The sequence below is a fragment of the Pleurodeles waltl genome, chromosome 2_2, assembly GCF_031143425.1.
Source record: "Pleurodeles waltl isolate 20211129_DDA chromosome 2_2, aPleWal1.hap1.20221129, whole genome shotgun sequence".
Classification (NCBI taxonomy): domain Eukaryota; kingdom Metazoa; phylum Chordata; class Amphibia; order Caudata; family Salamandridae; genus Pleurodeles; species Pleurodeles waltl.
The window spans coordinates 743,464,995-743,486,422 of NC_090439.1; the positions used below are offsets into that span (position 1 = coordinate 743,464,995).

General features: G+C 44.6%; 1 protein-coding gene across 2 annotated transcripts in view; it reads right to left on the reverse strand.

The window, feature by feature from the left end:
• Positions 1-21,428, reverse strand: part of SBSPON (somatomedin B and thrombospondin type 1 domain containing) — a 170,247-nt gene that overhangs the window by 53,221 nt on the left and 95,598 nt on the right. Inside the window, exon 2 of one of the 2 annotated variants that reach the window (XM_069220354.1) lies at positions 16,822-16,932. In XM_069220354.1, the coding sequence (XP_069076455.1) occupies positions 16,822-16,932 (111 nt within the window). Of the gene's footprint in view, positions 1-16,737; positions 16,933-21,428 lie in introns of both variants that reach the window. The other variant, XM_069220353.1, reaches the window with a different exon arrangement.

The following is a 21,428-nucleotide window of genomic DNA, read 5'->3' on the forward strand; positions in this document are numbered from 1 at the left end:
TCAGCAAGCTACATAGGAAAGTGAATGCTTCCTAAGACGGTTTCTCTAGCATCTCTCGCTCTCTCCCAGTGTGGGTCCTTTATGTGGGATAGGTGAGCACTCTCGTCCCTTATTAGAACTCTCTGATCTTCACACACTGTTGTGAGGGGGTAAAGGTGTAATAATATGTGGGTTCATACTGTACCAAAGCTTGTTTCAGGTGTCACCTATGAATGTCCTTGGTAGACGTTGATTAGCTAGAAGTTAACCAAAATATAGCATTCTGGAAGATTTCAGCTGCCTGGTTTTCAATTGTTAGTATGACATCTTAATATAACATTTTTGTAGGGCTGAAAGTCTATCATACCTGTAGTTACCAAGTTTAGAGTAATCATCCCCAAGGAATGGATAACTGAAAGAATACATGATCAAAATGTGTTGAAGGCTTTAGAGGCTGTCATTATATTCAAATGAAATTACAAGATACCAAGGAAACTGGACATATTTTTAAATATGTTAAATAAATAGAATTCTATACACCATTGATGATAACAGTGATTCTTTCCACTGCTATGTAATCATCATTTATACTTAAGGGATGAGTCTGTTCATTCTGCAGGCACTTAGAAGTGTGTAAGCACCAGCATGTTTATGAGAAGCATAAATAAGAGTATGTGTTATTTATTATTTCTCCCGGGCAATCACTTCACCCTGGAGCCCTGTATGTACTGTAAAAGAATGCATGTCTTTTAGACTCACCCCTCCAAAAGAGTGAGACACCTTCTCCTAATTCACCAAAATTTGTCACAGTACTACCTGCATTGTGCATTGGAGGGAAAGTGTAGTGCTGTAGTACTAGCAGCTACCCACTGCAGGGACGGCACAGCTACCCCCCTCGCTTGGTACAAGCAGCTAAGCTACTCTCACCTCACGCATACAGCAGAGCCATGATTCACCACAGACACCACAGGCAGTCCTCTAAGATAATTCTGTAGAAAGCAGCAGCATTATCTCTCAGATAATGCAGACGGTAGAGCTGTCGCTCACTCTTCCAGAAGACATCAGAGCTATGCTTCACCCTCTAGGAGCATTAGAGATGTTTCTTTTCGGGCACAAGAAAGCAGAACTAAATCCATTCCTGGCACTGAAAGCAGATGTATCGCTCTCTCTGGCCTTGTGCCTCTTAGCGATCGTGCACCCCTCTTATTTATCCTCCACTAGTCTAGACAGAAGACCTATTGTTCACTTGCCACGGACAGCAGAGTTATACCTGTCTAACCTGATTCAACCCTTCCTTGGTGCATACAGCAGAGTTATCCTTCATAATCAGAGCAGCAGATTTACCCACACAGTTGCTGAATGCAGCAAAACTGTCTCTCGGTGTCACACACATCTTTTACCAAGCTGATTTCTGCTTCAGTGATTGTGATCCCTCACTTGCTCGAGACAGAAGTGCTATCCACTGCTCAGAAGATTTAGGTCTAACACTATGCATGTTGCAGTGCTTTCCTGACTTGTGATGGACAGAAGAGCAGGCCCTGGCTTATCCCTCATGCATGCGGTAGACATATCCCTGAACATCAGAGCTATCCTTTGATCAGCTGATTAATTCCGCTCTCAGTGCAGACCACAGCTGAGGTATCTCATTCTTACTGTACATACAAACGTGATCGCAAACCTATGACAGAGACCAGAGCAAGCTTTTCTTGTCTAGAATTGACCCTCAGTCAATTCAAGCAGCAGAGCTTTCCCTCACTTGAGACAGCTGTCAAGGGATCCCCTCACCCCAACTTCAAAGAGCAAAGTTATCCTATGCTGATCTGATTTACTCCTCACTCAATGCTGGTAGGACAGCTGTCCCTCACTTGTTGGAGGCAGTAGGGCTGGCTGGTGCTCACTAAATGTAACACGCATTTGGTGCTTACAGTGGAGCACTTCCTCACAGCAAGGCTATCCTTCAATGATATGAATCACCTCTTGCTCATTGAAGACAAGCATAGAGAACGATGGCCTTTTAACATGCAGTGCAGAGTGGTAGGTTACTTTCCCTTTGTATGTTATTATCCAAGGGGCGATCTGGGTTAATGTGTTTAGGTTGTAGTTGCATGTATTTTGTATGTGTCCCTATGATGTATAGTGCAGGTAAATGGTTCAGTGTTCTTAGGAGGTAGTATAATGTGGTGATATTTTAGCCCTTTTGTTGTATACCATTACATAGCATAGATGACAAAATCTGTCTTCAGCCATATTTAAAATAAACACCAGTCAGAATCACAGAAAACTCTGTTTTGCAGGCAAGTGCATATGCATCTTCACAGAGTCATTTTTATTTTGCTTATAATAAACTGATATGAAGAGGTAAAGCTTTCTTTAGCCAGACATACAAATTTAGTCATTCTTACTAGCACTATTACTATGTCACTGTCCAGGAACCCTAAAGAACATTCTTTTGAGGGACCTATTTAAAGATGTTGATGGAAGAGTGTGGCATTCTGGTGGAATTTGATTTAAGGGTGTTTTTGGCATTCCGGTGAAAGATAATAGATATCTATTTAGACTTAAGTAAATAAATAACAGAAATTATGAGCAATTATGGAAACTGCACAATCAAGAAAGCATGGACCTGTCAAATATGTAAGTTGGCTGAGGAGCAAGGTAGAAGCAGCAGGCATCTTTCTCCCAGTGGCCTGTGACATGGTGTCAAGTTTATAACTGAAAAATACATCTGTTTTAATGGGAGGAATTTTAATGGTAGAAACATGCTTCATAAAACATTAAGACGTAGTTGCCTTAATTAGAATGGGAGAAAGACATTAAGACTTAGGGCCTAATATAGGTTTCGGCGAATGGGGTACTTCGTCAAAACACTGAGGGATATCCTGTCTGCCGAACTATAAATCCCATTATTTCTTATGGGATTTATATTTCGGCGAATGGGATATCCATCAACGATGTGATGGAATACTCTGTCTGCCAAGTTCTAAATCAGGGAATTTATGTTTCATAGAAGAAGATTTCTTCACTTTAAATTTCTCCCATTTATAAAAAGACTATTTTCAGTTATAAATATGACACAGTGTCTACTGGACACTGCAAGCAAAAGGCCTGCTGCTTGAAAATTTGACACTTTGAAATGGAAAGTGAAGAGTTCATCATTAAGGTAACTTTTCATTTTCATTTTCTCCCATTGAAAAACATTCAGAAACATAATTTTGTCCTGAAATTTCAATACTGAGTTGAAAAGAACTTTTATTTAGTAGTGTGCACCCCCCTGCCCATAAATCGATCTGGGTATTGCTTGTTATCAGGCTCTGCTATCTGCAGCATGATGATAATAATGTAAAGTAAACGCAGCCTTCCCTTAACTTGAAAACAAAATGTGACTCTGTGCTTATTTAAAAATGAACTCAAGTCTGCAAGCTACCCTCAATGTATCTGGGAGCTACTGGTAGCTTGCAATCAACTGGTTGGAGACAACTGAGCTATAGAAAGATGCAGTTTGGCAGACTGTTTCCCAACAAAGATTTGGGGGAACAACTTTAATTCTGAAAGGTCATTTGATATTAGCCCAGCTGCCACTGTTTCTGGAAAATAGTTCCCATTTTGAATTTGAAGAAGCTTTGTACAAAACCCCAGAAAAAGGCTACCTGGGGCAGTCAACCTTGGTTCCTTCATTTTGGACTACTGAATGTACCATAGGCATGAGGAACAGACTTGTGCTCCTGAACTTCAAAGGAGAGAGGAGGGAGTATGACTGACATTGCAAATGTTGGTACTCGCAGAAAGATATAAGAAGCTGTTTTTGAATGACACAGCACCACAACCTTGTTCGAAGTGCAGCACAACTACAATGGTGAAGAATAACTGAAAAAACGTCCTTGATCGCCAAATGCATTGTACCCCAGCCTAACACAGGCCTGCAAGAGACTGTCCAGGTAAAGCTTACGTATTCCCAGGCACTGGTTCTCATTCCATAGGGTCCCTGGCCATTCCGTGCACTGTGCACCAGTTGTCAAAGCAATCAACTATGTTACTGCTGCTGCAAAAGCTTCTGGTGCCTCAATCCTGCATATGGCTCCTGGTGCCTGGTTTGTGTTGAAACTCATATCCAAAAGATTTGAGCATTCAGTTCCCACTGCAGTCCCAGCAATACATACTCTTTTCAGTGGCGAAGACTGTTCCCCTAGTCAACATGACTAGAAAGATTCTCCTCTCCTGCCTCTAATCCCATCATATACTATGTGTCGGGAGCCAGATGGGTAGAACTGAACATTGTAAATGCTTCCCTGCCTTTGGAAAATAAGAAGCTGCACTTTGGCATTTCCTCCAACATCTAGCACCACTTGTGCCAATTCTGCAAGTGGCATATGTATAAATAAACCATGCATGATGCAATCAAGTTTCTCTGAACACCTGCTGAGATACTTTCAGCAATGCAACCTATATTACAGGATGCACTAAGCAAATTAATGCATGAGAGAAATAAGATCTTTCATATTTTTAAGAACATAACACGGCCTGTACATATGTTTATATGCTGGCAGAAAGCAAAATATTCTATCCCAGAAGCAGCTTTCAAGAGTATGCCTTGACAGCTCAACTTTGCTAACCTGTGAAAGTTAAAGACTAGCAGAAGGTACTTGGCAATGAGGTGAATTTGTGGTAGTGTCTCACATGTGTGGCTCTAGGACCGGTAGCAAGACTTGTCAACAAGATTGCTTATTTGCCCTTGAGTCCCCTGAGCCCTAGAGAAGTGGCTTGATACTATGTGAAAGACTTTGTCAAATCATGTTGGTTAAGAGTGTCCTCCTATTTGCAATTGGTTAACCATCCTTAAAGTACTTTAAAAAAAAAGATTTGTATTGTGAGTCTGGTTCGGCATCAGGTTTTAGATTCCATTAACCAATTTCAGTCTGATACAAAGAATTTGGTCTAGATTTATCAAGTAGTCACCCAATGCAGGGCAGCAAGTAAAGTTGCTGCACTGCATTGCATGAAAGAGTGGGAGCAAAACATTGCCATTTCTACTCAAATGTGGTGCTGCTCTGCTAGCATACTTTAGGCATCCATGCATGTACCATAGTGCAAGGGAGTCTGCATTGTCTAAAGCATAGGTTTAATACTGGAAGGGGACCAATGCTGAAAGTTTTTTCCCACTTTCCATGGTTGCACACTGCAGCACATATGCAAACTGGGAAAAGGAAAACATTTGTCCTCGCTGCACCTACTTCGAGGACGGGTAGGGTTTTGGGGCAAATCCCTGGGTACAATTTTTTGTAGAGAGGAATGTGTATCAAACCCCAAGAGTATTTTAATGAGAATGCCAATGCACCACCCATGGAATGACACCTTGACACAAAAGTAACATAAGGAAGCGCATTGTGCAACTTTGCATTACTTTGAGTTACAATAACGCAAAACACAATTTGTGTTAGTAAATCAAACTTGAGCACTTTATGTTGGGTTTAAGTTACAACAGTAACACAAACCTGATGCTAAATGTTTGTAAATCTGAGCCTTAGTATTTAAGAGCATCCTGGTGGTGTGTTATAACCGTAAAATGTTATTGCAACTGCCCCACAAAACAGAATTAACATCTGGCCCACCACCCACTCTCTTAATGTTGTTTCAAATACTGAGCTTGGCAAGAGCCATTTTATTGAATTCATTGGCAATCCTGACATCAGTTGTTGCCAATACTCTGATAAAATGCATCATTTTTCTGCTGCCAAAAGATATAGCAATAATATACAGTAACCCTTTTGTTGGTCATCTTGTATGTAGCCCATCATAGCAATGCCATTTGCTCTTAGCATCCAGTGGGGCTAGTTAATCTGGCCACAAAAAACATATGCTGACCATTGTCTTTGTGGCACAATGCATTGGGCTTATAACAGTAGGAAAATGGGACGAAAATGCTGTTCACTTGCTCAGTTTTTAATAGCCTGTTGGAAATGGGGTTTCTGGTTGTCAGAGTATGCATTCTGTACAAGCAGGGACCGCCACGTTTGTCAGGGTAAGCTAGATACACAGAGATAATCTATGCTCACCCTCTGGTAGCTTGGCAAAGAGCAGTCAGGTTTATCTAAAGAGGAAATGTGTAAAGTATTTGCGCAACACACACACACACAGTAACACAATGAAAACACCACAAAAAGACTCTACACAGGTTTAGAGGAATCGAGAATATTTATCTGAGTGAAACAAGAGCAAAACAACAAAAACCCAATCAGTAGAAGTCGGGATAAGAATTTTTAAAGAATAAATCAAAAATAGTGTTTAGAAGCCAATAGCACTAAAAGATTACTCAAGTTCGCACTAGACCGGAGTAAATCCAAAGTTCAGGCCGACCGTGTTGGAGGGTAGGCCAGCTACAGGACTTACGCAGAGCCCGATGAAAGAGTACTTTGAATGGAGCAAGTGTCTGCATCGAATACTCGATGCATCGGCTCCAATTCACACAGTCGGGTAGATGTGTCCTTGCAGCCTTGCAGAGATGTCCTCGAATTGGTGCTGCATTGCTGTCGACCTCGCAGTCAGGCACCGCGTCATCGTCAAATCAGCCTTGCGTCAGCGCTGATGGGCACTGTGTCAGTTCCAAGCAGAAAAACAGGTGCAAAATCCACTTCTCAGGCCCAGGACAAGATTGGCACCTCAGCCAAGGGAGAACTCACAGATGAGAGGAGTACACCTCACACTAGTGAAAAACAATTTTGGGAGTTTTTATTACCAGGACGTGTAAAACGTAAAAGTACATGTCCTACCTTTTACTTACATAGCACCCTGCCCTATGGGCTACCAAGGTCCTACCTTTGGGGTGACCTATATGTAATGAAAGGGGTGTTTAAGACTTGGCAAGGGGTTTTAAATGCCAAGTCGGAGCGAAGTGAGGTTCACTCTTCTCTTCCTCTCATCCATCTGTCGCCAACAGCACGATGAGGTCAGACCTGTCAAAGTCGGGTTTGAGGCGATTCATGTGGAGCACCATGAGGGGTTGCCTATGGGCCTTAAGGTCCACCAGGTAGGTGTCCTTGCCCTTCCTCTCAATCACCTCATAGGGCCCAGTCCAGCAGTCCTGAATGGCACCAATTTCCACAGGTTCCATAACCCACACTTCCTGCCCAGGCGGGAACTCAACTCAGGCTGGTAGAATTTTGGACATACCACTCTTTCATTACAGCTTAGCTGGCCTCTAGGTTGTCAGAAGCTTGCTACCACAACTTAGCCATTTGGCTCCTGAAGCCCAGCATATAGCTTACTACATCCTGGGGAATCTTCCTGGGAGCTTGCTCTCAGCCTTCCTTGACCAAACTCAGAGTTCCCTCTGACAGTGTGTCCACACAGAAGCTCAAAAGGGCTGAAGTCTACTCCCTTCTGTGGTACCTCCCGGTAGGCGAACAACAGACATGCCAAAAGGATATCCCACTTTTTTCTCAAGGCCTCAGGTAGGCCTCTGATCATGCCTTTCACTGGGGGTGGCAAGGAGTGGAGAACTTGTAGGTTACGCCACATGCCTTTCACAAGGACTACATGCAAGCTGACTCCTAGCAGAGTTCTTCACAGGTCTAGTAGTGTATTGTCTTAGTAGGGTCAAAGTCCCAGTACTTATATGAAATTGTGCCTTTGAAGTGGGGGTGACTTCAAAGCAGCGCCTTGGAGTAGGGTGTAATCAGCCCTTTGTGTGGGACAAAGGACACTGCATATTGAGGTGTAAGTGCCAGCTCTCCCTCCCTCTTCCTGCCAAGGAAGAGCTATCAGAATACAGAAGAATGCAGATGAGTTCTCCCACCCATCCTGTGTTTGTGGCTGTCTAGAGGGAACGGACAAAGTCTAGCTGTCACCTACCCCAGACATGTATTGGAGATAGGCTGCAAGGAACACAGAGCACTAACAGCAAAGAAATGCCCACTTTCTAAAAGCCCTGAGGTTCACTGGATCATCCCATAAATTTGTAATGGCACTTTCCCAAAGTTGCATTCTAAAATAGTAATGTTAAATCCGACTTAACAGTATAGGAGAAATGTTATTACCATTCCAAAGATATGAAATATGGTGCATCTACTCCTTTCTGATCAGGAATTACAACTTAAAGGTGGATTAAGAAATTCCCAATGCTGTCTTATGAGAGACGTTTTTCACTACCAGGACATGTAAAACTTAAAAGTGCATGTCCTACCTTTTACTTACATAGTACTATGCCCTATGGGGTTATCTTATGGGTTACTTATATGTAATAAAAGGGGAGTTTAAGGCTTGGCAGGGGGTTTTAAACGCCAAGTCAAAGTGGCAGTAAAACTGCAACCACACAGGTTGTGCAATGGCAGGCGTGGGACATGTTTAAGGGCTACTGAAGTGGGTGGCACAATCAGTGCTGCAGGCCCACAGGTAGCATTTAATTGATAGGACCTGGGTATTTGTTATACCACTTTACAAGGGACTTATATGTAATTCAAATATGCCTGTTGTGTATACACCAATGTTACCATGTTTAGGAGAGAAGTACATACACTTTAGCACTGGTCAGCAGTGGTAATATGCTCAGAGTCTTAAGGCCAACAAAAAGATGCAGCACAAATGTAAGACAAACAGACAAAAGGACTGGGGAAAATCACCCTGAGGCTGACAGGTCCCACACGGCTTTTCCCTTTCTTATTTCAATTTTGTGGCATTTAGTTAATACAGTTTACCAATTTCTGGGTCTTTTTAAGTTCTGTATCTCTTAACTGCATTATTGTGGGATGTATTGTTACACCACACATACTCTCACAGTTATCTGTAGGCCTGGGTGGAAAAGTTCATTCAGCTTGAGGACGTGGCGAATTTTGGCAACTCTACATTACTTTGGTAATGCGGGGTTCTGGCCGAATTTTGCCAATCACCAGGTAACACATTTTTTTTGTCCCGTGAGGCTCCATAAATATGAACTGGTGAATAGGAGTGGGATTTGGCTTCCCCCGCATGATGTCTAGTCACTAGGAGGACATTCAGAGAGATGTTCTAATGTGGACGGTTAGAGGGCTGCTTCTCGAGTATGTTTTCTACTTGAACAGCAGCAAAATCAACTCGATTGGCTGCCCGCTCTTGTACACCACTTGATGCAGTTCGTGCTGATTTTTCAGTATGCAACCTGTTACCGGTGCAAAATCGCAGGGCTACGTGCATATTTCCACTCATTGGCTGAGCTCCCAGGAATCTCACAGAGTTTTTACGTAACTTTGCGAAATTCCAGAAGTTCTGTCCACCTCTGGTTCTCTGAAGCATAGGAATGTGTGCTTGGCAAGGATGCAGAAGGTGACCCAAAGGAGACTATTAACACAAAGAATGATTTATCATTTTGAGTTCCCTTCCTCTTGATTAGGTGGTTATGAACTCAGTCACAACTCACTTAGGGCCATATTTATACTTTTTGACGCACAACTGCGGCAACGCAGTTGTGCGTCAAAAATTTTAACGCTGGCTAACGCCATTCCAAAGCGCCATTTTTTTTTACTCCCAACCCCCATTGAAATGACTCCTGTCTTAGCACAGACAGGAGTCATGCCCCCTTGCCCAATGGCCATGCCCAGGGGACTTATGTCCCCTGGGCATGGTCATTGGGCATAGTGGCATGTAGGGGGGCACAAATCAGGCCCCCCTATGCCACAAAAAAAAAATTAAAAAAATACTTACCTGAACTTACCTTAAGTTCCCTGGGATGGGTCCCTCCATCCTTGGGCGTCCTCCTGGGGTGGGCAAGGGTGGCAGGGGGTGTCCCTGGGGGCATGGGAGGGCACCTCTGGGCTCCTTCCGAGCCCACAGGTCCCTTAACGCCTGCCCTGACCAGGCGTTAAAAAATGACGCAAAAGCGGCTGGACGTCATTTTTTTTGACCCGCCCACTCCCGTGCGTCATTTTTGCACGGGAGTTTAAATAAGGCGCACATGCCTTGGAGTCATTTTTTAGACGGGAATGCCTACCTTGCATATCATTAACGCAAGGTAGGTGTCCACGCTAAAAAATGACGCAAACTCCAAGATCTTTGGCGCTAGACGGGTCTAACGCCAAAGTATAAATATGGAGTTAGCTTTGCGTCGGATTTGCGTAAAAAAAACCAACGCAATTCCGGCGCAACCAGAGTATAAATATGCCCCTTAGTGACTGTGGACTCTATCTCCCAGAGACTGATAGGTGAATATTCTCCAAAGAGGATGTAAAATTCAGTTCTCCGGATGAATATAAAGCAATATGTCACATCTAGCTTTGGTACAGTATACTGACATCTCTTCAGAGAAGGCCACAAGGTGTAGCGCTTAGTTTCTGTAGTTCTGACCAGTTTTGACCTGCTGTAATGTGGCCTTCAAATATGAGTCAATTGTGTGCCGTCACCATTCCTCTTAGGGCTCTGTTTAAGCCATTTTCACAGACAGTGATGACAAATTATTATCGTGCAGAGTCCTGTTAGCATTTATAAATTGGCAATGCAAAGTGTACTTGGTCCCTTGGATTCAATGTTATATATCAGAAGAAAGGACCAGAAAAACCAGTTTAAATTGAGTATGTTTTGGAATTTCATAGAGTTAAAGAATATTATTCATAGACGAGCATTGCCTTAGCTGAAGTTTAAAATTATAGACTATTCATGTAAAGATTAATGCCCTACATATGTGGGCATATCCTCACTGGTGAAAGAAGAAACATCCCCATGCATGACTGCTGCCCCCAGTAGCACAGGTAGCAACCTTATTTTCAGTTCGCTCTCCCATCAAAATGTAGCTATATAAGTGCATGATGTTCAGGATGGGTGTGCTGACTTTCAGAGGAATAAAAGAAGCATGGCGTCAATTTAAAGAAGCCATGTTGTTTAGCATATGTGTGGGGCCCACAGAGACCAATCATCACACGTTCATGCCTCCGTGCATGTATGGATAGGTATATGCCACCTGTTTTACGTAAGCATGGAGTGTCCCTGAGTATACCAGGACATACTGTTTGTGAGATGCTTTCTAAGTTAGACTCTATACAGGAATTCTATGTCAAGACTCAGGCTCAGGTTATGCTTCTCTTTCCATGCTTTAATAAAACTCAGCAGCCAATAGGAAAGACTTTTTGTAAAAAAAACTACAAACCCACCATAACATATGAACGACCATGGAGACCAGCCCTATAAAACCTTTGTGAACAAATGTCTCTTCCTCTTTCTTGGCTGCCCCGCAGCCAGTTAAGTCACTTTGCATTAGCGCGTTACGGTGATATTACGTTCTTCCATAAATGTTTATTTGCGTTTCTATGTATATTTTGCGCTGCCTTTGCGCTGCTTACTGCTTTACTTTGAAGTTGTAAGATGCTTGGTGGCGGCTTGCCGCCTGCGTCTTTCATGGAGTAGGAGCTTCGTTGCTGGGAGCAGTCCTACTTTTATGTCTATTGAGGGCTTTGCACGTGCGAGCCGACGAGCGTCTTTTCCTCTGCCTTGAGGGCTTGCTGACTCGCACGTCTTTATTGCTCAACCCGTCCCGACACCAGTGTGCTCCGGGCCTCTGCCTTCCCTTGGGAGCACTTACAGTTCGGGCCTCCTCTCTCCTCAGCCCTTGGCTCCCTCTGAACACCCTGGCAGACATACTGTCAGGGTTGTAAAAATGTTTATAGGCATTTGCCTAGAGCTTATCGCAAGTGCTCCCTCCACATTTGAACGATTTGTTACACCTGCATTGGGGTTACATTTGTAAGCTCCCCTCTTTGAGCCCCCCTGCTTTTCAACAGTAGTGATTTGTATTTTCTCTGGGGCAGCTTGTGCAACCTATTACCAACCATGTATGAAGAGTATCAAGAAGGGGATGAAAGTTACTATTTTGAGGAAACTCACCCTAGTTCTTTTGAACAAGACCTTGTGCACGAGGTGGACGCAGGTGTGAACCAGACTGTTAATGATGCACTAGCCAAGGCTATAACCCCTTTAAAACATCACCTTTATGGGTTTGCGCAACAGCAAGGCTGGCTTCCCCCCACAGGGGGGCATGATTGAAGGGTCTACGACTCTAAATTCACTTTGAAGCCTTTGAGAAACTAGCGGCTTCTTTGGCTACTGAACACCCTTATAGTATGCCTGCAAATCCCCGCGCAGGTGGGTTTACGGATGACTCTGATGCTGATTCCTCTCGAAGTTCATCCAGGGGCGACCCCCAACCTCCGCGCAAGCGCAAGGTGAAAACCCATCATACCTCTGCCACTAAACAAGCAAAGCTTTTGACTTTTGAACCGGGAGAGATTATCCATCCCAGATCTACTGGTAGGATTCCACCCCCTGAAGTAACAGACTATATGAAGGATCACATTAGACAAGAGTTTGATAAGGAGGTGCGCGTGCACTTACGCTCGGAATGCCCCAGACTGGATCTCCCTGACAAGGTAACGGAGACCCTGGAAGTAGATCCATCTATGGTAACTTACTTGAAGAAGTACACCAAAGCTCCTAAGAAGGGAATCAACAGGCCTTGGAAGTCCTGTCAAGATAAACTCTTAGACTTGTCAGGCCCCTTGACAAAGATCTTGGAACTAGCATACCAAGTGAAAGAATCCAATTCTCCTGTTGACACGGAAACCCTTATTGGCTGGTCACAACGGGCGATTTGCATGTTGGGTAATACCAACTGCGCTATTTCAAATGAACGGCGCCGTTCTATCCTGATGAAACTGGATCCTAAGCTAGCAGATCTTGCATCTTCGAAAGCGGGCCCTGCGGCTCAAGGCCTCTTATTCGGAGCCTCATTCTTGAAGGAACTGTCAAAGTTCATCGCCACTTTTTCCAGCTTGGATAAAGCTCAGGTTCAATCAAGTGAGCCCTTTGTCCTCTTTTTTCCAGGGCCGGACGCTTCAGGGGGCGACCGTTCAGCCGCAGATATCAGAATTCCACTGGAGACAGCTTCCAAGGCCACAGGGGTAGAGGTGGCTATCAAGACCAGACCTCCCCCCTTTACCCTTCAAGACCGTCCTTCAGAGGCAGCTTACGTGGAGGAAGGTTCAGGGGTGCAGTCGCCACCATCCAGGACTCCTCTTCTGCAGATGAGAATTATTCCTTGGGAAGAGGTCTCTTTAGGCGGTCGCACTCAATTTTTCTACCACAACTGGCAAAAACTCCCAAACGATCCCTGGGTATTGGAATCCATTCTAGGATTGAAAATATAATTTTTTCAATCCCCCCTTCAAATATCCTCCCCCAACGCAATGTATTTTTCCCTCTCAGATCAGACTTTCATTCGAAAAGAAATTCTTGTTCTTCTATCAAAGAATGCGATAGAAGAAACAGACTTACATCCCTGAGGGTTTGTGAGCCCCATCTTTCTGGTAGACAAAAAAGGAGGCGGCTCAAGATTGGTTCTCAATTTGAAGGAGTTCAATCAGTGGATTCTTTACCGACATTTCAAAATGGAGGGCATCCATTTACTCCGGGACATCCTTCGGACAGGTGATTGGATGGTCTGTTTGGATCTGAAGGACGCATACCTGTCCATTCCTATTTTTCCTCCCCACAGACACTTCCTCCAATTTTGTTGGGAAAGAAGGATTTATGAATTCAAGGTTCATCCCTTTGGTCTGTCGTCGGCTCCGTGGTGCTTCACGAAGCTGATGAGACCGGTGGTGGAATGTCTGAGAGACAGAGGTGTTCGTCTGATGATTTATCTGGACAACATCATAATTATGTCCCAGTGTCCTCAAACGGTAATACTCCACCTGGAATGGGCGATCTCTCTCCTTCAGGAGTTGGGTTTTGTTATCAATGTCCAACAATCCATCCTGATCCCTTCACAATCTATTGAATTCCTAGGTCTTTTGGTGGACTCCCCTTCCGCTCAATTGATTCTTCCCCAAGTGAAGAACATCAAGAGAGAAATTAGACTAGCATTGTCCAAGACGACTGTGTCCTTGAGATCCGTAGCACGCCTGGTGGGACTGCTAGCTTCTTCTATTCAGGCGATGTTTCCGGGCCCCCTGCACTACAGGACTCTCCAGCATCTGAAGATCATGCACCTGAACAAGGGCCTGTCTTATTCTCAGTCAGTCCCCCTATCAGAAGAAGCGAGAATCAAGATATCTTGGTGGTTGACTCACATGGAAGCATGGAACGGCAGGTCCATCTTACCCTGTTCCCCAGACCTAGTAACAGAGGCAGAGGCCAGTCTATGAGGTTGGGACGCTCGTTGCGGCCAACTTTCCACCGGGGGTTGTTGGTCTCAGGAGGAGCTATTAATGCATATCAACTGTCTGGAACTCTTAGCGGCTTCCTTTGCTATTCACAGCTTCACAGCGGGCAAAGCGAAATGTTGCATTCTGCTCAGGATGGACAATGTTTCAGCAGTTCGGTATGTGAACAAATTAGGAGGAACACGTTCACATTTACTGACGGAGATTGCCAAAGATTTTTGGCATTATTGTCTCCAGAATCATATTTTGGTGACAGCGGAATACTTTCCGGGTCAACGAAATGTGATAGCGGACTGGCACTCCGTCATTTGAGGGCTGCGAGCGATTGGAGATTGCATCCTCGAGTTTTTAGAACTGTCATGAAGAAATGGGGTCCGTGCGCAATCGACCTTTTCGCTTCACGTCTGAACACTCAACTTCCGACATACTTCAGTTGGCGTCTGGACCTGGGAGCGTGAGCGATGGACGCTTTCCTCTAAGATTAGACTCCATTCCTCTCCTATGCATTCCCTCCATTTGTAATGATCCCCAGGGTCCTAGCACATCTTCAGAGACAGGAGGCGGAAATGGTGTTGATTGCCCCATATTGGTTTCCAATCATTATGGAGCTGGCCTGCGCTCCTCCCAGCCTCTTGCCCTGGTTTTAGAATCTCTTTCCGGATCGGGAGAGATCTCCTCATCCTTTAATCCTATCAGGTCAACTGTCTCTACTAGCTTGGCATCTTTCAGGCAAAACTGGAGCCTCCCAGGCCTTTCGAGTGAAGCTCAGGAATTCATCAATCAATCCTGGGCTCCAAACACACATAAACGCTATGCCTCATCTTTGAGACGCTGGTGTAGTTGGTGTACTTCACTGGATTCAGCTCCCTTTAATGCCGATTGCACCTTGATCTTGAATTTCCTAGCTTCCTTGGCCGCCTCAGGGATGGCTTATAATTCTCTTAACAATTTTCGCTCAGCCATTTCAGCCGGACATGTGTTCATTGACGGTAGACCGGTTGGTCAATTACCTATTGTTTGTAAATTGATTCGAGGTATCAGGATGTTAAAACCCCCCTTACCAAAATACTCAGAGTTTTGGGACGTTAACATTGTTCTACATTTTTTGGATTCCTGGCCTTCCAATAAATATCTCTCCAGGAAACAGCTGTCTGCTAAGCTTCGCATCCTACTTTGTCTCATATCTTGTAAACAAGAGTCTGATGTTAAAGCTCTAGATTTGGCAGGAGAAGATTTTCTCCTGAAGGTGTTTCATTTGTCATATCCAAAAGAACTAAGTGCAATACTAGGTTGGTATCCTATCCAGCATTTCCTGATAATAACAAGCTCTGCGTAGTACAATGCTTGAAGGATTATGAGGTTAGTACGGCCGAATGTTCATCCGATATGTCGGGTCAATTGCTTATTTCACTTCAGAAACCATTTCGACCAGTAGCTTCGGCAACTTTAGCCAGATGGGTGAAATGGATTTTGTCAGAAGCAGGCATTGACGTATCCAGATTTGGCACACATTCTGTGAAGGGTGCTATGGCATTAAACTCCTTTGCTCTGGGTTCTCGATTAGAGGACATTTTGAGCGAGGCTGATTGGTCTTCTGATTCCACATTTAAAAGGTTTTATTATAAACCTATGATATGCATGGTCTACATTCTTTGCAGCAGGCATATTAACCCTGTGAGCAACCTTAGATCAGTGAAAACTGCCAGAAGGCAAAACACCCATCTCTCTCCAACAGGTACATTAATAAATCACCAGAGCTAACTTTACACTTTTATTGTTGTCCAAAAAACTGGTGAATGTACAAGGACCTTTGCAGTGCATTTACAACTGCTGTACTGCTACAAAATGAGCCCCTACTAACAAAACCTGCCTCCCACTCTTCGAGCCTCCTGGAGAAATGCCTGCTCGTCACCCAATGACCCGTAAGGCCATTCTGGCTTTGGCGGTGTTCAAAACAGACAATGGGCCTGATATAGATCTTGGCGGAGGGGAATACTCCATCACAAACATGAAAGATATTCTGTTGTGGTATTATAATCCCATTATATCCTTTGGAGATCGTAATACGGTGGGCGGGATATCCGTCACAAATTTGTGACGAAGTATTCCATCCCCAGAGATCTAAATCAGGCCTAAACTCCTGTTAGCGAGTCCACCAGCACCTACCGGTGTGTGATTGCTGTGAATACATGGATGCACTGTTCGACATATAGCAATGGCAATTAATGTGTTATTCACCTTACCTAAATGATGGCTAGACTGCTAGAAGGGTTGAACCTGAAATGTGTGCTCTTTAAGAATAATTTCTGAAGTTTTGAAGAGCATTTGAAAATCTTGTGTCATATGCATAGCAGACAGTGAAAAGCGCGACGGGTGCAACTGCGTTTTGCGGCCGAGATCCCCGCTGGGCTGGCGGGCGAAAACCAGGTTTCCGCCCACCGGCCCAAATGAGGGCCATAATCTTTAAGCAGACAACATTTATAACATAAATGTTTGTATATACATCATGATCGATGAAATATGAAATGTCGACAGTTAACGGAGATGATGATACAATTGTTAGTAAATATTGCTTAACAACTACCATAAGACTGTCCACATTCCTTGCCCTGGTAGGTCATGTATTCAAGACATCCAGCTTTCTCCTCTAATGGTGGACAAGGCTCACCACCATTTTTGGGTTGCAGCTGCACATGGCGCCTTCTCATCCGAAGAGTTGGCTTGCATTGGTCTGCACAGCCACTCCAGTGGCTCCATTCACTCACCACACAAGGCTGAGCTGCAAAGCAATAGAAACAAGACAGTATGATTGATTAGCATTACAGGCCACCTTTTAAATATGTTAAGGCTTATACACTCATGGCTTTCTGAAAACTAACGGTATATTATTAATCTCATCGGTTTACATTTGCAAACCAGCTTTTTAATGATTTCTATACAGTTAACATTTCTACTCATTAAATTTCGTAATTTCCAAATACAGTTATAATGTTTACTTTGATGAAAAACTACTGTGTGGGCATTACCAGAATATAGCCATAGGTCAAATTGTAACAGACTGTATCGTGCATTTTTTTCCTTGCACTGAGGGCTCCATTGGTCGTTTGGGACACATCCTCACCACTCCTTCACCTGCTTATATCCCTGTTACTTTTAGCAGCTGTGTGTGCAACTATTTATCTCCCAACCACCTCCAGTTCCATCAGGTTAACTGGAACCAGATTACACTCTTTCAAATAATCACACCCACTCTGCGTTAATATACTGCTTCTCTGATAACGTATTGCATCTCTTCTTATATTCCAATCCAAGACACCATCCCTTCTGATAATTTAATTTACTCCTTCAATTCCTATCCAAGGGACCATCCCTTCAAATAACATTTTGCACTCCTAAAGTTCCTATCCAAGACACCAGCCCATCTGATAACTTACTGCACCTATTCAGTTCATATCCAAGACATAGGCCCTCATTACAACCCTGGCGGATGGCGATATTTTGGACACAGGTACTGCCAACAGGCTGGCGGTACCTCTCCCCAAAATATGACATTGGCGGTTTGGCTCAAGCCAAACCGCCAATGTACCACTCCGTCTGCCAGGGCGGTAACAGCTACCGGGCTGGAGACTTGAGTCTCCAGCCAGGCGGCCGTCACTGTCCCACCTGCGGGATTATGACCCCGCCTACCGCCATGGTTTTCGTGGCTTTCTTACCACCACGAAAACCATGGCGGTAGGCACTATCAGTGCAAGGGAATTCCTTCCCTGACACTGATAGGGGTCTGCCCCGCCACACTTCCCAGACTCCTCCCCAACCCTCCCAACCCCCCACGACATATACTCACATTCACACACCAACATGCACACACATACACACAAACATACCCACATTCACCCACGCATGCATACATACATTCACACGCTCTTCCACACACGCTGACATACATACAAGCACCCACGCATTCACACAACACCACATACACGCACACCCATTCATGCACACATGCATTTCACACGCCACACGCCCGCATGCACGCACACACAAACATACACCCACACCCCCCCACACACACAAAACACCCTCCACTCTCTTCCCCCTGTCGGAGCACCTGACTTACCTGCTTGCAGAGGGTCCTCCGGCAGGAGACGGGATGTGGCGCTGCTGCCAGCAGCAGCGTCTGCCAGCAGAACACCGCCAGGCCGTGTCGTGTGTCATGATACGATCTGCGGTGGTATACTGGCGTGGCACTGCTGCTGCCAGCAGTGCCACCTTACTGCCATTCGCCGCCATGACCGTAGCTGGAATTCTGCCAGCCTTCTGGTGGAATTCCAGCTACGGTCATAATATGGCGGACGGTACATAGCCGCGGCGACGGTGTTTTGGCGGCCGTTACCATGGCGGTAGGCAGTCATTACTGCCATTGTCATAATGGGGGCCTATTCTCTTATGATATTCCTATCCATGACATCATCCTTTTCTGATAATTTATAACACTCCTTCAGTTCCTATCCAAAACACCATCTCCTTTGATAACTTATTGCACTCCTTCAGTTCCTATCAAAAACGCTATCATTTCTGTTATTCCTATCCAAGACACCATTCCTTCTGATAACCTATTGCACTGCTTTAGTTGCTATCCAAACACCATCACTACAGGTAACTTTCTGCAACCCTAAAGTTGATATCCAAGATGCCATACATTCTGATAACTTATTGCACTCCTTCACTTCCTAACGGACACCATCCCTTTCTGATAACACTTTGCATTAAATTAATTCATATCCAAGACACCAGCCCTTCTCATAACTGCATTGCTTAAGCTCCTATCCAAGACCCCATCTCTTTTGAAAACTTTGTGCACTCCTTCAGAACCTAAGATATCATCCCTTCTGATAGCGTATTTCACTCATTCCATTCCCATCCAAGACACCACCTCTGTTGATATCTTATTGTATTCCTTCAGTTCCTAACCAAGACACCATCCCCAGTGATAACGTATAGAACTACTTCCATTCCTACCCAGTAGCGACCGGCAGCTTTAGGAGGGAGGGGGCGGACGGGAAGCACACACACACACACACTCATTCTTTCACACAAAGACACGCACACACGCACGCACGCACATCTTAACAACACTCATAACATTCAAACATGCACGCATGCACCAAACATTCATTTTAAAAGTTCACACACACTCATTCTTTCACACTCACGCACATCCATTAACAACACTCATACCATTCAAACATTCATGCACGCACCAAACATTCATTTCAAAACATCACACAAACATTCATTCTTTCACACACGCACGCACATCCATTAACACTCCTAACATTCAAACATGCAGGCACGCATCAAACATTCATTTTAAAACATCACACACACACTTACCTTCAGCCTCGGAGGTCCCAGGAGGGTTGGTACAGCTGCCTTCCCAGCCAATGAGGGAAGGCAGCAGTCCCAGCCTCGTCACAGAGTGGGATTGGGTCAGTGAGACTGCTGACCCTACCCCTCTCTGTGACAAAGTGTCACTGATTGACACTCTCCCTGGGCGCTTCAGGGCTTAAACCTGAAGCGCCCAGGGCGAGTGTCAATTGGTGACGCCAGGGGAGGGCCTCGAGGCACCTTTGCTGAGCCGAGGAGGTCACGCTCATAGGAGCTGTGACCTCCTCAGCCCAGCAAAGTTCAGCTCAGGCAGCCAGGAGTCCGCGCAAATCGCATGTCTCACTCCTGGCTGTCTGAGCTGAAAATGAAGAGTGTCTGTCAGGCTGACCTTTGTTCATGAGGGGCAAAAGGTGGGGGGGGCGTGGCCCCTCCGCCCTAAAGGACGGGCCGCTCCTGTTCCTACTCAAGACACCATCCCTTTTGATATCTTATTGCACGCCTTCATTTGCTGTCGAACACACCATCTCTTCTCACACCTTATTCTGCTCCTTCAGTTCCTAACCAAGACACCATCCCTCGTGATAACTTACAGAACTACTTCCATTCCTATCCAAGACACCATCCCTTGTGATAACTTATAGAACTACTTCCATTCCTACCCAAGACACCATCCCTTTTGATATCGTATTGCACTCCTTCAGTTCTATCATGACATCATCCCTTCTCATACCTTATGCTGCTCCTTCAGTTCCTAACCAAGACACCATACCTTATGAGAACTCGTACTACTTTCATTCCTATCCAAGATAAAGTGCCTTCAGCATTCCTTTAGTTCCTACCCAAGACACCATCCAGTCTGATAACTTATTGCACTACCTCCGTTCCTATCCAAGACGCCATCCCTTCTGATATCTATTGCACTCCTTCATCTCCTATTCACAACCCCATCCTTTTGGTAAGGTGTTACGTGCCTTCAGATCCTATCCAAGACACCATCCTTTCTGATAATTGATTGCAGTTCTTCAGTTTCATTCCAAGATATCATGCCTTCTGATAACGTATTGCACTTTTTCGGTTCTTATCCAAGACACCAACTCTTCTGATAACTTTTTGCAGCCTTACAGTTCCTATGCCAATGAAAGATACCATCTCTTTCTGATAACACATTGCATTCAGTTCTTATGCAAGACAGCATCCCTTCTGACACCATAAACCTTCTGATAACTGTACTCCTTTCGTTCCTGTCCATCCAAGGCACTATCCCTTCTGCTATTCCTAACCAGGACACCATCCCTGCTGATAGCTGCACTCTGTCCACTTCTTTCTTTCCAAGGCACCATCCCTTCGATAACTGCACTCCTTCCGTTCTTATCCTAGACACCATCCCTTCTGATAACTGCACTCCTTCCGTTCCTGTCCATCCAAGGCACCATCCCTTATTCTATTCCTATCTAAGGCTCATTAACAATTTAAGGATATCTTCAGCTACTTCAATGCAGGCCAAATTAAAGAGGCAGCTGTATTTTGTTTTCAACAGTCTTGTTATTAGTAGTCCGGAACACTCCTTTAGGAAACAAATAAGTAAAATACTTCAGCCACATACTCAACATTGCAAACTCAGGAGATAGAAGCATGCTGGCCTTTATATTTGTTTTGCTACAATGCTATGCTTAATGCTATTGCATCCCCGGGACATACCCGAAACTTGATCTTTTCTCCATGGAAGCACCCTGCGAACGCACACACAAAGTGACAAAGTCCTTCTTCCACACAGTTGTAAGCTTGCTATAATAATGTTGGTCCGACGACCAGCACATGGGTAACAATCACTGACAAAGTCAATAGGTGTGACTTTGGTACAGTCTGTCCATACAATCACACAGCATC